Source organism: Anabas testudineus, chromosome 7 (genome assembly GCF_900324465.2).
Source record: "Anabas testudineus chromosome 7, fAnaTes1.2, whole genome shotgun sequence".
NCBI lineage: Eukaryota > Metazoa > Chordata > Actinopteri > Anabantiformes > Anabantidae > Anabas > Anabas testudineus.
The window spans coordinates 12,989,788-13,008,711 of record NC_046616.1 but is presented as its reverse complement, the minus strand read 5'-3'; the positions used below and the strand labels follow the sequence as shown (position 1 = coordinate 13,008,711).

General features: G+C 41.8%; 2 protein-coding genes across 7 annotated transcripts in view; both read left to right on the top strand.

Annotated features, from left to right (window-relative positions):
* The first annotated feature begins 2,369 nt into the window (after nt 1-2,369).
* On the top strand, nt 2,370-8,118 carry dhh (desert hedgehog signaling molecule). The gene is made up of 4 exons (XM_026368662.1): nt 2,370-2,422; nt 2,672-3,729; nt 6,117-6,378; nt 6,496-8,118. Exons 2-4 carry the CDS (start codon nt 3,421-3,423, stop codon nt 7,314-7,316), a joined length of 1,392 nt encoding a protein of 463 aa, XP_026224447.1. The 5' UTR covers nt 2,370-2,422; nt 2,672-3,420; the 3' UTR covers nt 7,317-8,118.
* A 3,191-nt stretch (nt 8,119-11,309) lies between these two features.
* kmt2d (lysine (K)-specific methyltransferase 2D) overlaps nt 11,310-18,924 on the top strand; it is a 28,950-nt gene continuing 21,335 nt past the window's right edge. For 2 of the 6 annotated variants that reach the window (XM_026368012.1, XM_026368011.1), the window contains exons 1-12: nt 11,310-11,921; nt 14,218-14,300; nt 14,498-14,609; nt 14,708-14,910; nt 15,081-15,190; nt 15,296-15,458; nt 16,225-16,396; nt 16,522-16,636; nt 16,808-16,986; nt 17,096-17,397; nt 17,520-17,615; nt 17,769-18,571. In XM_026368012.1, the coding sequence (XP_026223797.1) occupies nt 11,896-11,921; nt 14,218-14,300; nt 14,498-14,609; nt 14,708-14,910; nt 15,081-15,190; nt 15,296-15,458; nt 16,225-16,396; nt 16,522-16,636; nt 16,808-16,986; nt 17,096-17,397; nt 17,520-17,615; nt 17,769-18,571 (2,364 nt within the window). In that variant the 5' untranslated portion in view covers nt 11,310-11,895. Of the gene's footprint in view, nt 11,927-13,639; nt 13,758-14,217; nt 14,301-14,497; nt 14,610-14,707; nt 14,911-15,080; nt 15,191-15,295; nt 15,459-16,224; nt 16,397-16,521; nt 16,637-16,807; nt 16,987-17,095; nt 17,398-17,519; nt 17,616-17,768; nt 18,572-18,924 lie in introns of those variants that run through there. The other 4 variants (XM_026368016.1, XM_026368013.1, XM_026368014.1 and 1 more) reach the window with 3 other exon arrangements.

The window sequence follows — 18,924 nt, the reverse complement described above, 5'->3', positions numbered from 1 at the left end:
CTGACAGTTGACTGTTTGAAGTTTATGCCAAACGCATTAGGGGCTGTTATTCCCGCGCTTGTACACTAGCAAATACAGAACGACTCACAGGAAAAGGCGAGACCTGCTTGCTAATCAACTGATAATGGGTCACACTGTACGTTTGCCATTGCTGCCCGCCATCCGGCGTGCACACTCATGGCACACTTGCTTCACACACTTAACTGCCACAGGCCTTTGTTATGTCGTGTAACTCTCTGTGAAAGAGGTGATGTGGCTTTTGAGGACAAAACCTGTAATATCACAATTTAATACACAATTGTAAGCACACAGTATGTAATCTATATAATGTAAATTATCTTTTTTCACAAGTTATAGCATTGTGTCATTTCTAACCTTTGACCTGCTTGTCTGGGACCAGGAAGTTCCACCCTTCTCACTCTATTGTCCACTTCACTGCAGCATCGCCTCAACCTCAGCTCAATGTTGCTCTTTTTTCAAAAGCCATATCAAGGTTGAACAGACCTTAAACTTAAAACGCGGACTCCACGTGTTTATACACACTTTCTTACACGTTAGACTTAAGATAAACACAAGGCATATGCAATGAAAGGTGTATCGTGGCATGTACATTCCAACGCTAAGTTCAAATACACAAGCCAAGAATCATCCAACGTGTGCAGCCACCTCAGAATGCACCACCCTACCTCTTCCTGCGCTGATAACACGGTGAGAGACAGTGGAATGGGCGGTGCAGTGGTGGGCAGAGAGAAAGGACAAGTGCATGTGTGTGTGTGTTTGGGAGAGAGGAGGAAGGTTGTAAGGTGTCAGTTCCTTGACTTTCCTTTTCCCCCCAACCCCTCTAATGGCCTCCATCTGAGGAAGTGGATCCTGCAGAGTGTCTATTCAGCTCCAACAGACAAGACAAACACTTGAGACATCAACGCCAGCATTGTTTCAAAACCTATGTGTTACAACAGATGTAAAACGGATTTAATCTTCAGCTGCACGTATCGGTGTGCAGTATTTGACAAATCCGCAGTTTTTTGGTGTTTTGAGAATATTTCCTCTGACAACTCCTCCACCTCCTGGCTCGCATTTACTTTTTCTGTATTTGACCACCATATCAGGTGCAAAGCGCAGGCGTCTCTTTGGAAAGAATAAAGTAGGGTTGGCTAACCCAGGCAGGAAAGATCTCGCTTTCTGTGCTGTGGCTTTGCAGGAAACCAAACTATTCACCCAGTCATGTACTCCCATCCTGAAATGGGGGAGTAAAATGCTAAAAGCCAAAAGGATGCAGGAGCAGGAGGATGGGGGGCACCAAAATAAAAACTAATAATAACGACTTTATTCATCATCTCTAACCTGCAGATGTTTGCTTCCTTCCTTTCCCTTTCATGTCAGATGAAAATCTCTCCTCTTGTATGGCTTGGAAGAGAAACATTTGTGTGGCTAACTGTAGATATGAAAGTGTTTGTTGCTTTTTTTGATTGAGTCATTCTTTGCATTTGTCATGAAGGCTGATATCTCACATCTGTGTTGCCTGGGCCAGACATGAACCTTCTTCCATGTTTATCAAGCGGACAGGAAGATGCAGCTCTCGCCTTGCCACCCCTCCCTACAACATCCTGGGATCTTCTGGAAACTTCCATAACAAGGATGCCTTTCCATGGTCAGATGTGGAGCTCCGTGACCTACACCCCATCACTACACATCAGCAAGGCATTATGTGACATTCACAGGTGCTTTTTCGATAACAATTTAGATAGTGAACAAAGAATAATAAAAAAAATAGTGATTTAATCTCGATGCATCTTTAGCACGCAATCACAGCAAACCATCAAGATGTGCTCTGACACAGAACTATGTATATAAACACTCAGAAAGCACTGAGTAGCTCTTTTGTGAGTGGGCTCAAGATTCTTTGAAACAAAGTCACCGTGAAGAAACTCACCATGATGCATTGAGTCCTCAAGTGTTCCAGGAAGGTAGAGATAGGATGGTGACACACTTCAACCTTTAATCCGTCATTAATCTAAGCTTCCGTATGTGATTACAGATGTCAGACCCCTGGGATACAATGATTCTTTTCTTTTCTGCTCCCTCTTTGACATTATCAGACACATTTTGTGACTCTCCCAGCTATTGTTCTGAGGTGGATAAAAATAATATGTTGCTGTGGCCAGCGGGTGTTTCCAGTGGAGAGGTCTTGGGTGAACTAGGTTGAGGGGGGGGTCAGGTCTGGCTCCCCAAACACAGGAAGGCAGCACTGTAAGTTAAAGTCAGGGGTGTCAAGGCTGGACACTTGTGGTCCCTCTTAGACCCTCACCTTCAACTCAGTCTATTAATAACACAATCACAGAGTCATTAGAGTTGACCCGTCCACTCTGGCTGCTGGGATGAGAGAGGGTCTGTTGTCAAAGACATTCAGCTGACATAAGAGGTAAATTTCCCAACTGTATATATGCTTTAAACATGCCTAATAGAAGTTGCAGCTTACACACACTTTGCAAGTCTTAATAGTTTTAGAAAATGTTGATCCTCTGTGAAGTGTCTCTGATTTTACTGATTTGATTGAGTTTGCTGTGGAGAAGTTCCCAAATCAATTTACTTTTCCCTAAACTCTAATGGTGTGGTGGGGGTTGGTGTGAATGTGTCAACATAAGTAAGTTAATCATATGTCCTTTGTAAGGTTGAATTGGAGGCGTGTGCTGGCGCAGTGGGAGCGCGCAGAGGAAGGGAGGGCAATCTTGTCCGGACGCTAATAAGACCCAATGGCTGGTGCAAGGTGGCCAGGAGCGCTGAAACGCGACAGAAGACGGTGGATACAGGAGACAAGGAAGAAATCTCAACAGAGAGGTTTCTGGATGGACAAAGAGGATGAGAGCGCCACAGGAGCGTCCCTAGGAATTGCAGGGAGTCAGGGAGCCGTCGGGCTTTAGGTGTGCGTCACGGCGGGGAAAGCGCGTAAAGAGAGAAGCGGTAAGTGCACAGAAAGCCACAAAAACACCTGCGCCAAGACAGGTAGCTGCCTCCGGAGGACGCGTGAAGATGACTTTCAGTTTCCAAGAGACGTAGAAGCAGCCGACATTTGCTGAAACCTCGTGGACAGAAGCCCAACAGAGTCTTCTTGTTTTGAATAACTGATGCCAAACTTCAGAAACTTGACAGTTCAACCAGGTCCCTGAGCTGCAGCTTTAGGTCAGGACAGTCATCCTCACAGTAAAAGAGTGAGAACATCAGTCCTCGTAGCTGTCAGGTTTTAGTTTATACTGTAGTGAGGACCTGAATTTTGCAACATTTAGTAGATTTTTGTGATTAAATATCTCAACACTAAAACTCCATGATTTGGAATGGACCAAGATTTGACCCTCATTCACATGCTATCACACACCTGGACCTGGGCTATCACTGTAGGCACTGTGAGCCACTGACTCCCCAATGAAGCAGTCCTGGTGGGCCCGCCTGGCACAGCTCGGCCTGCTTGCTGCCTGTACCTGTATATGGCTGGTCCAGGGATGCGGACCAGGCCCTGGATATGGCATCCGCGCCAGGCCTAGGAAACTCACGGCCATGCACTACAAGCAGTTTTTCCCCAACTTCTCAGAGAACAACCTCGGGGCCAGCGGCAGAGCAGAGGGCAAGATCACACGCAACTCGGAGCGCTTCAATGAACTTGTGTGCAACTACAACCCAGACATTGTCTTCAAAGATGAGGAGAACACAAATGCAGACCGCTTCATGACTAAGGTGAGACTGATGTGTAACTGTTAATCAAGTTGAGTTGTCTCACTTTTTAAGAATTTGCTGAATTGGATCACTGTTAGTTCACACTTGATGACTTGTGGATGACAGTGATACTTAGTGATTGCTGCATGGTGAGTGCAATAAATAGGCAAACTGTGCAGACAATCAGCTGATCATTGACTTAAGGATGCTCTCACTGTTGTCTCTCTATCCTTTTTCTAGACAAGCCCTTTGCTGGATGATCCATTGACTACATTTACGCAAACAGACAACCAACAGTTTACATCACATACTTGACCGTTGGAGCACGGCACCTTTAAATCAAACCATATAACCTTAATCATTGTTTGCCATACTCTAGACTAGCTGTTCTTAATGGAAAAACAAATGTTCAACACACAGTGTGTAAGTTTTAACCAAACATCCCCTCCCTTTTCTTGAGATAAGAAGATCAGGATGTAATTCAACACTACCCCTTAAGAGAGAGAGAGTGTGTGTGTGTGTGTTCTCCTTCAGGAACACTTCCTTTTAATCTTTAACCAAAGTCTTTGTTATTAGAAATACAGCTATTCCTATGGCAGGTTCTCGGGATACCTACCAACATAATTCCTTATTGTTTACTGGACAAACTCAAAATGTCTTAAGAAGACAATTTGTGGCTTAGATGGTTTGAGGGGAGGGAGATGAACAACGTATGGTGAAAATACTTTGAGTGCCACACGCCTTGGTTTGTTGACACTCAGTTGTCGCTCTGTTTTGGATGCTGCGGCTTTCTGTGATTGTTTAGGATATGAATCAGTGTTCCTTCCCCTGCACGAGTTATTGTGATGGAAATCTGTGGTCGCACATGTGTGCCCTTCTGATGCCCAGCTTGAGTGTGCATATGGGTACATGTGCTCCACTTTTGCCCAGATGTGAAAGACGCTCTTTGTGCGTATTTTCAGTACTCAGAGGGGTCGCCTATACAAAATTCCCGCCTGCTGAAGTAATGGCACCGTCGGAAAAGCGACTATTGTAGTTCTGACAATGAAACGCCTCTCTTCAATGGCAAAAATGTAGCCAGTTTGTTTTCTGTGTCTCTCGCTTTCTCACTCTTACTGTCACATTCCCAAGTCCATGCCCATACATTCTTCCCCTCTGCCCTCTGTCTTTAGTCCCAACCTCTACTTGTTGCTACGCTGCTTTTCTTTTTGGCACCCAACTTTTTCTCTCTCCCTCTCACACTCTCATCACCTTCTCTGACCTTCTATCCCGACCAGCAACCGGATAAACATTTTTCGGTTAGTTGTGGGCCACAAGACCTGTCAATTCACAAAGTCATGAGCGAATGCGCGTTCGGGGGGATGATAATGAGTGTATCACCTCGAATGCTGACGTCATCATTTTGCAGCCTGCAATTTTGTGACAATGCTGACACAGTCTGTGTAACATTATGGCCCACGGGGGTGTTAGGAGTCACTGTGCTCATTTCTGATCAAATGTCTCAAGGGTGAAACTGAGAAACTCATGCCTGGAACAGTCTGGAAAGGCAGAGAATGGCCTTGATTATTCTGTCACCCTGTCGAAAAGGCCAAGGAATGTGCCAAACTGGCTACAGTAGCTTTGTTCTTGTACTCTGATTGTTTGAGCAAGGTTGAGATGGCCTTTAGCAGAGTAGAGGAGGAATTGTGTGATGATGCCAGCAGACAAACATTCATAACCTGGGAGACTGTGCTCAATTCTGGGATAATTTGTTCTGAGTTGCACTGAAGTCTGCCTGCGCACTGATGTGTACAATAGAGTCACGTACTGTACATACCTCTCGGTTTCTTAGGCCGTGACATTCCCCTTGTTAATGAATGATCATATGTCTGTTGATTGTACTTGAGTAACTCAGAGGTGCCTAATGTAGATGGCACACACTGCAGTCGGACAAACTCACTTATTACTTAAATGGTAAATTATAATTATTATTACTTTTTTATCCGCTCTCTTACTTTTTCAAGTTTAAAGTGTAATGCACAGTATTTCTGTTAGTCACTATTGTTATCTCTGAAAACAAACCCGCCGCCCTAATCCTTCCCTCCTTTCCCAGCAGGTTACAACAATGCATTTTAAAAAACTAAACAATGGATGAAAATAGAAATTATTATTTTATCAAAAGACTTTGAATGCACATTCAAATCCAAATACAGCAGCAGGGATTTCTAATGTTTTGGCCACACTACATGAATAATGTTGCCAATTTAGAAACACCTCTTAATATAATGCACTCCGCAGAGGTTTTACAGGTGTACCTAATAAAAGTGACCAGTGAGTGTAAGTAACTGTGCTAAGATACAGTGTATATAATTGTATATGTTATACTGGACTGAAACTCAACACCTTCCCTCTGTCTTACTCTGTTCTAGCGATGCAAGGACTGTTTGAACAGGTTGGCTATTGCAGTAATGAACCAGTGGCCAGGGGTACACTTACGCGTGACGGAGGCCTGGGATGAGGACGGTCACCATCCTCCTGGCTCTCTGCACTACGAAGGCCGAGCTGTGGATATAACCACTGATGACAGAGAAACAGAGAAGTATGGTCTCCTCGCTCAGCTGGCAGTGGAGGCTGGCTTTGACTGGGTCTACTATGAGTCTAAATATCACATTCACTGCTCAGTGAAGGCTGGTGAGTTTAAGAATAGGATAAAAGATCACTGATGATTCTGATGACAGTGCATTTTTGACAAAAAAGGAACACAATATGTTTTATTTTGTTGTTTTTTTTCTGCTTGTTTTCTTGCAGATCACTCTGTTGCAGTGGAAAAAGGAGGCTGTTTCCCAGGCTGGGCCCGGGTGACTGTAGCTGGAGGGGGACAGAAGAGCCTGTCATCACTGGCTCCTGGGGACAGAGTCATGGCCCTGTCTGGGACAGGTCAAGTTGTGTTTAGCCAAGTCCTCTTGTTTCTGCATTGGGACCAAGAAAGCAGGTCTACCTTTCTGTCTCTGGGGACAGAAGATGGCCATAGATTGGCCCTTACTCCAAACCACTTGGTCTTTTTAGCTGCTGATTGCAGACTCGACATCAGTGAGTACCAGGCTCAGTTTGCCAGCAGGGCCAAACCAGGAGACTGTGTTCTCATCCATATAGTGGAGGGTCGAGTACATCCATCACAAATCATCTCAGTTTCAGTAGAGGAAAGTGTGGGAGTGTATGCGCCCTTGACAGAAGCTGGAACTCTGTTTGTCGATGGGGTGCTGGCCTCCAGCTATGCACTGGTGGAGAACCACAGACTCGCACACTGGGCATTTGGACCTCTGCGACTTCTCTTCTCATTCAGCCAACTACTTCGGGGGGAGACAACAAAAGAACAGCAGACCGCTGACAGGGAAACAGCTTGCACTAAGACTCCATTTCATTGTAGCACTTTGGCCATAAAGGGCACAGCAGATGTTTATGACAATAATAGATTTCTGAGAAAACCAGACAATCTGAGTGAACCTCTGAGGATGGAAATGAAAAAGAAGCACACTTTGAAAAGACAGCCATCAGAGGTGCACTGGTATGCTAGATTACTGCACAGCTTGGGACGCATATTTTTAGATTCCAACTTATTTCACACTTAAAACCCTAAAGCTGATGACTTAACATATGTTGTACTGTAACTTTGATACGTTCCATTAACACTTCCTGTTCGTCTATTCTAAATAAATTAAAAGCACTGGAACAACGCGCTCGCTTTTTTCACTATTGTTTGTAATGTAATTGCTCACAAATGCTAATGCTTAAGTGGTATTTTACAAGAGACTGAATTTAATCAGGCTGATTGAAGATGTTGATGTCAAAATGGGAATGCCAAAATGATTGTACCATAGTATTTGTACATCATGTTATTACTTTTAATTATTTCAGTTGTATATGTAAAAATATATATCATTCTAATGGAAATAGGAATTAATTTTCCCACAATAGAATCTTTATTTTTGTACTTTTATGAATCATAATATATAAACATTTCATTTTATTGTAATAATCAAACAAATATCCAAGACTTGTAGTTGTAGATTATGTATATTATGTTCCAGACTTCAAGTTCAGTTGAAGACTCACTGGTTAATGAAAAGCCCAGACATACTTATTATTCCCCACACTGTGTCACCACCTTGGCTTTATGTCACAAACCTTAACACATAGCAACTCCAAGAGGGTCATCTGGTTTCACATAATTTTAAAGAAAATAGTTACAGTATTCACTGATCAACATGTACCGGTTAAAAATACTGTATCTGTTAGTGGTGTAGTGTGATACATTGTGTCCACAACTTTTTATGTTGTTACACGTCATCTGTACTGCATAACTGTACCGACTTGTACTATACACTTTGACGTTTTCACATAATCACCAATAAACACGTACTTTGTATTGTATTTTGTGTAAAACAGCATTTCAAAGGTCCATAAAAATATGTAAGTCTGTATTCAGGACATGTAGTCCAGGGTTAGACACCCCCTTGTGGAGGGAGAGATATTAAGTCTGTCAGTTTTATTACAGATTTGTTGCTCTATTTCTTCAGACACATGGTTACATTAAATTATTTAATTTCAAATACTTGTAGTATTTTGGCAACCATCTATCTAGAATATACTTTTTTTATTTGTATTATTTTAGGAAAATTCAAGTTTACAGCACTTCAAGTACAACAAATATTTGTATGGAGCACTCCACAGTACAACAGTGGACTTGAGATACGGTATGAAGAAAACCAACATATAGACCAAGCTGTAACCTCCTGTACAACTATACAAGTAACTTTGAGTCAGGTTTCAGGTATACAACTGTAACATTGATGATCCAAGCCGGGTTCTCTTCTTAGTTTATGTTCTGTTGTAAACATCTGTGAAGGTATTCTAGGGGATTATCCTTGCCATGCACAAGGCAGATGGGAAAGCACTGGCTCTGCAGACTGGCCAATAGGAGAGGGAGGGTGTCCTAATACCACCTTCTATTTACACCCATTGGCCAATCAGTCAATGTTTTCCAACCAATCTTAGCCCCCCGAAATCTAATCCAATCTGACTAAAGCTGAATGGGGAGTTAACTAATCCTGTCAGGGGGACCAGTAATAACCCATTTTCAAAATGAAAACCTACACACCCCACATTTAGACCCTGAGAACTTCACACATTACCAAGACTGAACCTTTCTGTGTCTATAATGTACAAAACATGTTTCTCACAGTAGAAAGATGCACCTCTAAGCATTTTTATGACCTTGAAACAAAAGGGGAAATTACCCGAACACTATAGAACACAACAAACATTTAAACCCCACAGCAATCTATTATTTATTGTCCAACTGCACAGTTATATTAGAAACCATACTATGCATGGTTTTGCATCTAGTTTCAACAAGAACTGCCATCAACCACTTTAAGTTTTTGTATACAAATAGTTTTTAATAAATATGAAAAATGATTGATCTTCTCCACTAATAACTAGAATACCTGGTCTTAAAAATGACTATATCACAACCACAACATTAATTTGGAAGTAATTCCTTGCTTATCTGGAACTTGTGATGCCGACTGGACTTCTTTTTGTGAGATCAAAACATCATCCAAGTAGATTCTAGAGTAGAAGCTGCTTGGATGAGTAGTAGTATTCCAGATAACTACACCTGAATGATGATGAGAATCTTCACTGTTAATTCTTGTTTTTTTTTTAAACAAGAAGTTTCCGACTACCAACTTGATCCATCCAGCTGATGAGACTCTTTGTAGCATTCTTCTCTTCAGCTGCCTCATCTGAACTCTGAGGTGCACGTTTGTTACCACAGAAATTTCATGGTGCAGGGAGAACTACATATCATTCCGCCGCATCAGGTGCTTGTTCATCGCCTGCAGAGGAGTACACAATGTATTGCAGGCCAGCTGTCAGGCAATTGTGCGAAATAACTAGCATTACCTTCACATTTAGGACATTTATCTCACTCTTCTCTGAAGTTACCAACTGTATACAGATTGAGTAATAGCCTCAGCTAGATCCTTACCTGTAACAGACTTTTCCTCTAGGGCACAGAAGGAGATAGATTATAGTAGCTGATGTGGATTAAACGTGTTACCCAACCTAATTTTCTTTAAGTTCACACAATCATTCCCATGACATCCAAACCATACTGCATGTATTGCCTCAGGGGTTCTGCGGGGTTCATGAAAACGATCGGGACATCAGTATCTTGATTTAAGAAGAGCTATACCAGTACAAGATCTGCAAAAAACAATGCAACTTTATTTTATAAGACAACTCTAACTCAATTTGGACTGTGTCAATAAAATATAAGCTTAAAAAAAACATACGTTATTGAGGGGACTTTCTGTCCCTGTGTAGAAGGAGTAATGTGTTGTTATGCAAGGTTTCGTATGTCACTCAGTGCTAGTTTTGTACAAAACTAACAATTGAGGAATTGAGCAGTTCTCAGAACAGCTTTCTTGAACTTATCCATTGTGATGTGCTCACAGTGATAAGGCAACTAAAAATAAAGAAGGCTTAACCCAATCCCACCCCCAACAGGATCAGTAAATGTGCACCCTCAGCCTCATTATGGTCACTCTTTAACCTCAACTGAAGATCAGGCTTGAATTTGCATTACATGAACAAAGCATTAATAATTGTATTAAATAATTACTGATTACATCACTGATTTTTAACAGGGAACTAGGCAGAGGTTAAGGATAGTAAAGACTAACCTTCTTTCAGGATGGCTGAACATGGTTTAATACTACACTATGTAGCACTGATAAAGTACAATGGCATTACTTTGATTATGCATTCGTATGTCTCTTCATAGGCTTTTAAAAATAACACCCAGATATGTGGCAGTTATCCACATGTGGGAAACAAGGCAAAACAATGTGATCACAAATCACCAGGAAACATAACAAAGTGCACCGAAATGAGTACCATGGGCTAGATTATGGTCTTTATCAATAAAACTGCAAACAACCTGCTCACAATCTGCTCCAAATGTATTTTCAGAAAACTGCAAACTTTAATCATCTACGATTAAGCTACAATTCCCATCCCTCTTGCCAAATGCGCATTGCATAGCAGTATAGAAACAAGCGGAAAGAGGAATTAGCAACCATGATCAGCTTCTTGCTGCACATTTATGTTAATTATTCATTTGGATCAAAACATATTATTCTAATCGGTCTCAGTTTGATCGTTGTTGAACACTGATCAAAACCTCTACTAATGCATTCACCCGTAAACATGTCATAGAAGCTTTAGGCTTGCAATCATAACAATCTAATGAAATGGCTTCCCTGGATCCGTAAATCTAATGACCTAATATCTAATATCCACCATATTTCAGTGCTCCGCGCTTTCCAGATGAATCTCTTTAGCCGTGTCCTACATGGTCAAGCTCGCACAAAGTTTTTCGTTGCTGCATGTAAGCTGTAGCGCACATTACAAGTATGTAGTAATAAAACACAGTTTTTGCTCGTACATTTGCATAAATTATTTTTTTTGACGTAGATGCTATTAGCTAACTCTGCTAACAGCAGCTAGCCACTTGGCGGAACAGCCGTGTGCAGACGCAACGCAGTTCAGTGTAATGAAGAGATGCTAGTGACCCATACAAGGGTAGTCATGCAAAGTTGAGCTGCACATTTAGTAGATTAATGCCTGCAGTTGACTGAAACTTAAAGAAAAACACATTAACAGGCGCGTCAACAAAGTTTGAGGCTGTCATTTTTGGAGTGCACTCTTTGTGCAAACTTCACGTAGCTTTAACGACCTCGCGAGCGAGATTCCAGCACAGAGCAGCAGAGGCTAGCTAATGTTAGCTTGTTAGCATCCAGCGCTAAACACAATCCAGATCCAGTTAGTTTTAGGATTCACTGTATGAACCCGGGGGGCATTTTGCGGGACTAGATGAAAGCTTGTCTCGGTGTTTAGTCGTTCCACGCCAGCACACGACCAGTCGACACAACATTTAAATTGCTGGTTAACTTGGCTAGCTAACTATCGCAGTGTCAATCTAGTCGGAGAGTTAGCTAGCAGCACCGCACAACCTGCCTTCCGCCGACGTGCACTTCCCCCACTCTCCCTACAGCCGGCTAGCCGCAGCGTTAGTCCGGTACATAAAATGAAGCGACCATCAACATTTTGGGAAGCTGTGTGGCTGTTTGGATTTTTCTGATGTATGAGGAGACGATATTGTTTTTGTAAGGTGAGCTTTTTTAATTATGCATTTTTTAAACTTCTTGCAACAAACATACCTAAAGACACACCAACCCTGACCTTAGACCGGGTAATGATATCTCTGCTATCGATAACATTTAGCTGTTAGCTTCGACGAGATGGGGATGTCTACTTGCTGGCGAACTAGCTGTGATACCTGGATGCTAAGTTTGAGTTGGAATACGTTGTACATCGCTTGTGACCTAAGCATGACACAAAGAGTAGCCGGTTTACATGTTCAGAAGTAAATGTTCTTGTGCATGAGATTCAATGTATTTCTCGCAGTCTTCCCTCTTCGGGATACTTTGTTGCTACGTCACCATCGGTAGTTGTTAGCTTTTTCGTACCAATCGGTCGCCAATAACACGGCTGAGACTATTTGCTGGACGTAACCAACCCTTTGAAGTCGATGTTTACATTGAGAAATAGTGCTTAGCGTTGCAATTATCCAACTATAAAAACCTCAGTGGCCTCTACGAACGACAGCTGCTATTTGTTGCATTACATGAACGCAAAATAACAGGTTCACCGTGAAAGTTAATTTGTAACGCTAACACTTTAATGTTAACTTAGCTAGCCAGGATGTTAAGACGTTAACTTAGCCATCATGTCATCACTTTTGCTCGGGACATTGCCAACTTAATTTTTTTTAATAACAAACCCTTTAGTGTGCTCATTAACTGTGATATAACATCGGTTAGTTTTAGTAGGGTTTGGGATTGATGTTAGTTTGTTGTCGAGATGAGTGCCTTTCTAGTGTTGCTGCCACTGAATACGGTTATTACGGACAAGTAACGTGACATATCGTTGGATAAATTAATTTTAATCATCAGCTCTGTCCATTTTGCCGCTTACTGCAGTTTTTTTCAGTTCGCTAACGTTAAACAACGTGTTAATGCAGCGCCACACATTGTACATGTCATGTTAATAGTGCAGGTATGTTGAATTTTATTTGGGCTTGTGGCTATAACGGAGAACTACTAACATGACTACACGCAAAGCACTCCTTTATATCTTTTGCCAAATGTGCACATAGTGCATTTTGATTTAAAATACTGACGCTTATTTGTGATCCATTGTGCCCCTATGCAATAAATTCAGTTGTGCAGCGCTCCCTTCATCGGACTGGGATCTGCTTCCAGCTACCCCAGTGACCATGATTGGAGTAGGAAACACTTGGAAATGTGTGTTTATAACACTCGCACACACGTTACCTCATAGGATGATTTTTGAAGTATGATGGCACAATTACTGTTGTGTAACTGGTGAAAGACAGCGAGAGTCCTGCTTAACTATATCACAGCCTCCCTGTTCTTTTAATGTCTTTTGAGCACATAAGATCCGGACATGAAGCATCGTATCTTCCCTCTGTTGTCTACTTAAAATCATTTGGATGTTTGTGATCATATTGACAACTATTGGTGAGGGTGTCGTATGCCCCAAGTGAAATAAACATTTAGGATCTCAGCCAATCGACCCATTTTAATGCAAGTGCAATGACTTTTAGACGTGAAAATATGATAATACTGCCTATTATAAGGTGGATAGATGGGGGGAAATGCGAGCCTGCCAAGTCCTGCATTGTTTGTTTTACATTATTTTCGTTAGTGGCGTGAATCCCACAGCGGAACTATGATGCGACGGACAAAGGTTCTGCACGAAAGGAGACCAGCTGCAACAGGAAGTCCTACATACGGAAGTTGTGTTTTCTTTGTGTATCCCGATTTATGGTTGTTTTATTTACGAAAATACCAGTTTTTGTTTCATTATTTCGTTCTTTTCACGGATCAGTTTCACCGATTTGGATTATGAATTACTGGGTAAATAATGTCTTGAACTGTTAAAGCGGTTTCCTATTGATCTTAGCACTCGCGCTTTTTTTATGAGTTTGCGAGAAAGCTCGATTGCATTAATACCACGGTTGGTCAGATTAGTACATGGAAATATTTTAAAGTTGCGACATAACAGCTACATTTAGTTGTTGGATCCTTGTGTGGAAAGTGCTTTTAGGTAGGGATTAGTGTGCTTTTGGCTAGTGTGGATTATGGAGTGACTGAGGAAGGTTCATTTTAGGCATATATGCTGCTGGTTAATGATCAGTTGCATTTTCTACTTTGCTAAATTCAAGCTATGTTCTCTCCCTTTCATTATGCAGTGACACTACATCTGGTATTAACAGCTTAGCATCAGTCTGTTGTCAGATAAATGGCCTAAAGATTGTTTGCATTCTGTGAATTGCTTTATTAATTTGGCAGTACTACATATGTTTTTATATTCCAGATCTCTGTCAGGGAGGTCAAAACCAGTACAGGGGATGGACGAGCAGAAATCAAACTGCGAAGAGAATGACTCTGAACCAACAGGTAATGTGTTTTTTTTTTTCCAGTATTCATTTTGTGTAGGAATGAATACTCTGTAGTATAATTTCGTATAAGACTTGACAGCAAAACTGTATGAATTAGAAAGTTGTGTTATACACCAAAGCATTTTTTACTTTATTGTGGGATATATATAAATATATATTTTTTGGTTCTTTAAACTTTTTTTTTCTAATTTCTAGCTGATGACAATGCCCCTGCAAAGCAGCCTGTCTCCTCAGAGGAGGAGTGCAAAGCCCTTCCTGCTGTTGAGGACATGTCTGTTGCTATTACAGCTTCTCCTAGTATACCTGTGTAAGTTCTTATTTCAAAAGCTGCACACTTAAACTTGATGCTGGCAAAGTCACAAACATCTGTTGATGTTGCAAAACATTTTGTTTGTGTTTACTCAGTGAGAGTATTCGAGCCTGTGCGCTTTGTAACTGCGTGGAGCGGAGCCTGCATGGACAGCGGGAACTGAGGCTCTTTGGGCCATTTTCTGAGCTGCCAACTCTCAAACTATCCACTTCCCAACTGCCACAGCCTGGGAATGATGACCTGTCTTCCATTGGATTTGCTGACTCCCCCTGTCTGGCGGCACTCTTTGACGACTCAGGTCAATCTTAAAACATTATGCTATTATATTTTATTAGGGTGCAATAAATAAATAATTTCTTCTACAAATAAGTCCTATTGTATATTATAGCTACTTAAAATACCCTGTCCAAATGAATGAACTGAAGTTTGGTTTGAGATTTTACTGATGCTGAGCTTTAAAATGAACAGGGGGCTGTTGGGTTCATCACTGGTGTGCGGTTTGGTCTGAGGGAGTGAAGCGGATGGAAAATGAACAGCTGGAGAATGTGGATAAGGCTGTTATCTCAGGGACACAGCGGGTAAGTGCACTGTCCGTAGCCTTATATTAAATGGTATTGGATAAGAATATAGAGATTAAGGTCTTTCTTTACAGAATCTTAGTTGTTACCATTGGTTTGTTTCAGCTTTGTGAATACTGCAAAAGGCTGGGTGCAACCATTCGATGCCACGCTGAGGGCTGTTCACGGTTCTACCACTTCCCTTGCTCAGCCGCCAGTGGATCCTTCCAGTCAATGAAACAGTTGGTCCTCCTTTGCTCAGAGCACATAGACAAGGCTGAAGAGTTGGGTAAGAGAATGACACATTGTGATATTATTATTTAATCCATGCTTATAGTATATAGGTTGTGCTATGCATGCAGTAGAAAGATTATGACCTCACGTCAATATCATCCAACACAGTAAAATCCAAAGCATTAATTCTGTCTCAGATTTCCTGTGATTCTCCATACTGATTTTGGTTTATTAACTGTGGACTGTTATTCTTTAATGGCCTTGAACAATTGATGTTATTTCTGTAATAATATGTCTGAGCTGCCTGTATGTCTTTGAAATTGAGTGTTTCCTGTGGTAGTTATTTGGTGTTGCGGCAGGTGGCGTTATCAGTTGTTAACGATGAAAATGTCACAGTTTTGTTTATTCTTCAGTTAATCATAAAATATAACACCGTGACAAGAACACTCCGCATTAGTTTTGTGCCTGCACATATACACAAGCCCCCCTCTCCTTCTCTTATGTTCATTTAGTGAAACATTTTTGATAGTTAACTTTAGTCAGTGTAGCCTCTCCCGTTTTGTACTAATCTTTCCTAAAGATCTTTATCAAACACCTGCTAAAGCTCTCACTGTTTAACACATTGTTTCCTTTTTTCATTGTGTTGCACATTATATAGCCTAGATACGCTTATTGTAGCTTATATAAATGTATTCCCTAAAGACTGGATTTGTTTTTACCATTAGTATTTCTTATTTTCCTTCTGAATCCCGGTAGTTCACTACGCATTTTTCTAAAATGTTGTTTAACAGTGACAATTGATTTCATAATTTTCTTAACAGCAGGTGAAGACTCTTGGTGTGCTGTGTGTGACTCAGCGGGGGAGCTCACGGACTTACTGTTTTGTACGGGTTGTGGCCAACATTATCATGCGACCTGTTTGGAGATTGGTGCCACACCCATCCAGCGGGCAGGATGGCAGTGCCCAGAGTGTAAAGTGTGCCAGACTTGCAGGTTGGTCCACTACTGTGATCTGTCAAACTGCATACTGTACAGATGTTTAATATTTAGTGATTTATGTTAATTTGCCCTTTTTTAAGAGTATGTGTCTTGAATATCTTACTACTTCATTTTTGTAGACAACCAGGAGAAGACTCTAAAATGCTGGTGTGCGATGCCTGTGATAAGGGCTATCACACCTTCTGTCTCCAGCCTGCCATGGATTCTCTTCCATCTGACCCATGGAAATGCAGAGTAAGTCATTCATCTCTGTACACAGAAATGCTTCACCTCAGAAACTTGTGATACAAGTGGGGTCATTTCAAAAAATGTTGGATTCGCAAGGATATTTAAAAGAGGCATTGTCACATGTTCTTCTTTGATCATTTTCTTTACATTTGATCCTTGTTGTCTCTTTTATTCCAGAGGTGTCGTGTATGTACGGAGTGTGGTGTCCGTGGACTTGTGCTGTCAGGTTCAGCCCAGTGGTTTGACAACTACGCCATATGCGAGGGCTGCCAGCAACACCGCAGTTCTACGTGTGGCGTGTGCAGCAAAGCTGCTGACCCATCTGTCACTCTGCAGTGTTGCAGCATATGCAACAGGTTAGTTCTATGCACAAGCACAGTAGTGTTCACTAGAGGTAGCTTTAACGTATGGCCTTTATGCTAATATTGTCAAAAATGTTTTACCTTGATCTCATTATTATCTTAGGTGGGTGCACAGTGAGTGTGCTTTACCAGGGGAGCTTCAAGAAGCCAAGCGCATATGCCTGCTTTGCAAGGAGGATCAGGTGCAGCCTGTCTGTCAGCCACACACAGTAGAGATACAAACCAGGGAGGCATCTGAGGAAACGGAAGGACGCATGAATTTGGTCGAGATGACAATCCAAACAGATGCAGATATGGTGACAGAAGCACAGACAGAGTTATCTGAGGTGGCACTAGGACAGAGAGGCACATCACCGATGGTCCAGGCTGAAGCATTGACTGACAAAGAAACACCCATGGACTTAGGTAGGACAGACACAATGCAAAGCTTACTAGACATGACAGTAATGAGTTTTATTGGACTAGAGAAAATGTTTTTGTCTTGTTTATATCTGAGATGTGTTTATATAAGCAACTTTTGACTTTAGGGGTGGAGGCTGCAGAGAAACCCATGGAGGCGGATCCTTTGTTAGAAACGATGGAATTCACTTCTGAGGTGCTTGCTGCTCCACTTGAGTCCACAGGTAAACTCAGAAAATTCAGAAACATATAAATATATATATTTGAAAATGAACACAAAACAATACTTTACTGCTCGTATGATGGTGTGCCATAACTAATGATAATGATTTAAAAATGATAACATTAATAACCACACATACCTTACTCTCCTGTAGAATGTGCAACAACAGAACAGGGGACCACTTGTTTGGCTGCTGATGAAAAGAGAACGGAGGAGGCAGTCAGCCAGGTGAACCAAGCTGCCCAGGACTCCAGCACAGAGACAGCGTCTAATAACCCTCAAGTAGTATCAACATTGGTGTCACCGCAGATCCCTGAAAATATTGAGGTGGAGAAGCAGGAGACCACTCCCTTGGTGGAGGAAAAACTATCACCAGAGTTATTAAAGAAAGGCTCTGATGGAATGCCTATCACAGAGCCAACCAGTAAGAATCCACCAAAGTTACCAGCTTCTCCTCTGTCGGTGAACAAAATGGAGCATTTGCCTATGGTTGATCAGCAGGCACAAAGTCTATGCCAGGACCCTCAGTTTCCTCTTTCTTTATCAGTGGACACACAAGACTCCTTCTCTGCTGCGGACATAGAGGGGAGGTTACTACCCCACTCTGAGGAGGAGGAGGAGGAGGAAGATGAGGAAGAGGATGATGAGCAAATGAAAGTAGAAGGACATAATGAGGACCTCAAACAGGAACTGCAGGATCTAGAGGCTAAGCCGGAATTGCTCCTGGATGAAATGTCCAACTTGAGCCATGGAGATGAGAGCAGCAGTGGTTTTCTGGGTTCTCCAGGAGAACCTGATCCTCAGCTTTCCATGGAACTTGGCTTTGAACCTACTGGTCGCTTGCACACAGATAACCTGCTCACTGAGACTGATGATTCACTTCCCTTTGAACCCCTCAGAAGCGACAGAGAGAAGGCCAAGCGCAGAGGATCCCCAGGCCGTTCTAGAGTCAAACAGGTGTGATCAGTGTTTACAAAGTGTGATTATGTGTGATAGTGTGTTGAATGTCATTTGCGGACATTGTCTGGAGTTACTTTTTCCCACATGTAGCACACCACAAGAGATTGTCAGAGACTGACCCGTTCTCACTTGGGGATATTAGTCCATTTGGTTTTGGTGAGGGGTAGTTCGTGGGTAGCATGTGAAACAAAACGTACAATGAGGATGATGTAATTGGAAATGATGAACTATGTATGAAGAACAGAAAGAATTATAATAATTCCCATACTTTTTGGTGTGGTGCTAAGTGGATCGATTATAAGAAAATTGGTTGCGGCAAACTCTCTGCATAGTTCCCTGCTGTATTCACA

Coding starts and splice junctions, on each gene's coding strand:
- dhh (XM_026368662.1), top strand. CDS start 3,421: ATGAAGCAGTCCTGGTGGGCCCGCCTGGCACAGCTCGGCCTGCTTGCT. Junction 3,730..6,116: donor CAGACCGCTTCATGACTAAG/GTGAGACTGATG, acceptor ACTCTGTTCTAG/CGATGCAAGGACTGTTTGAA. Junction 6,379..6,495: donor TCACTGCTCAGTGAAGGCTG/GTGAGTTTAAGA, acceptor GTTTTCTTGCAG/ATCACTCTGTTGCAGTGGAA.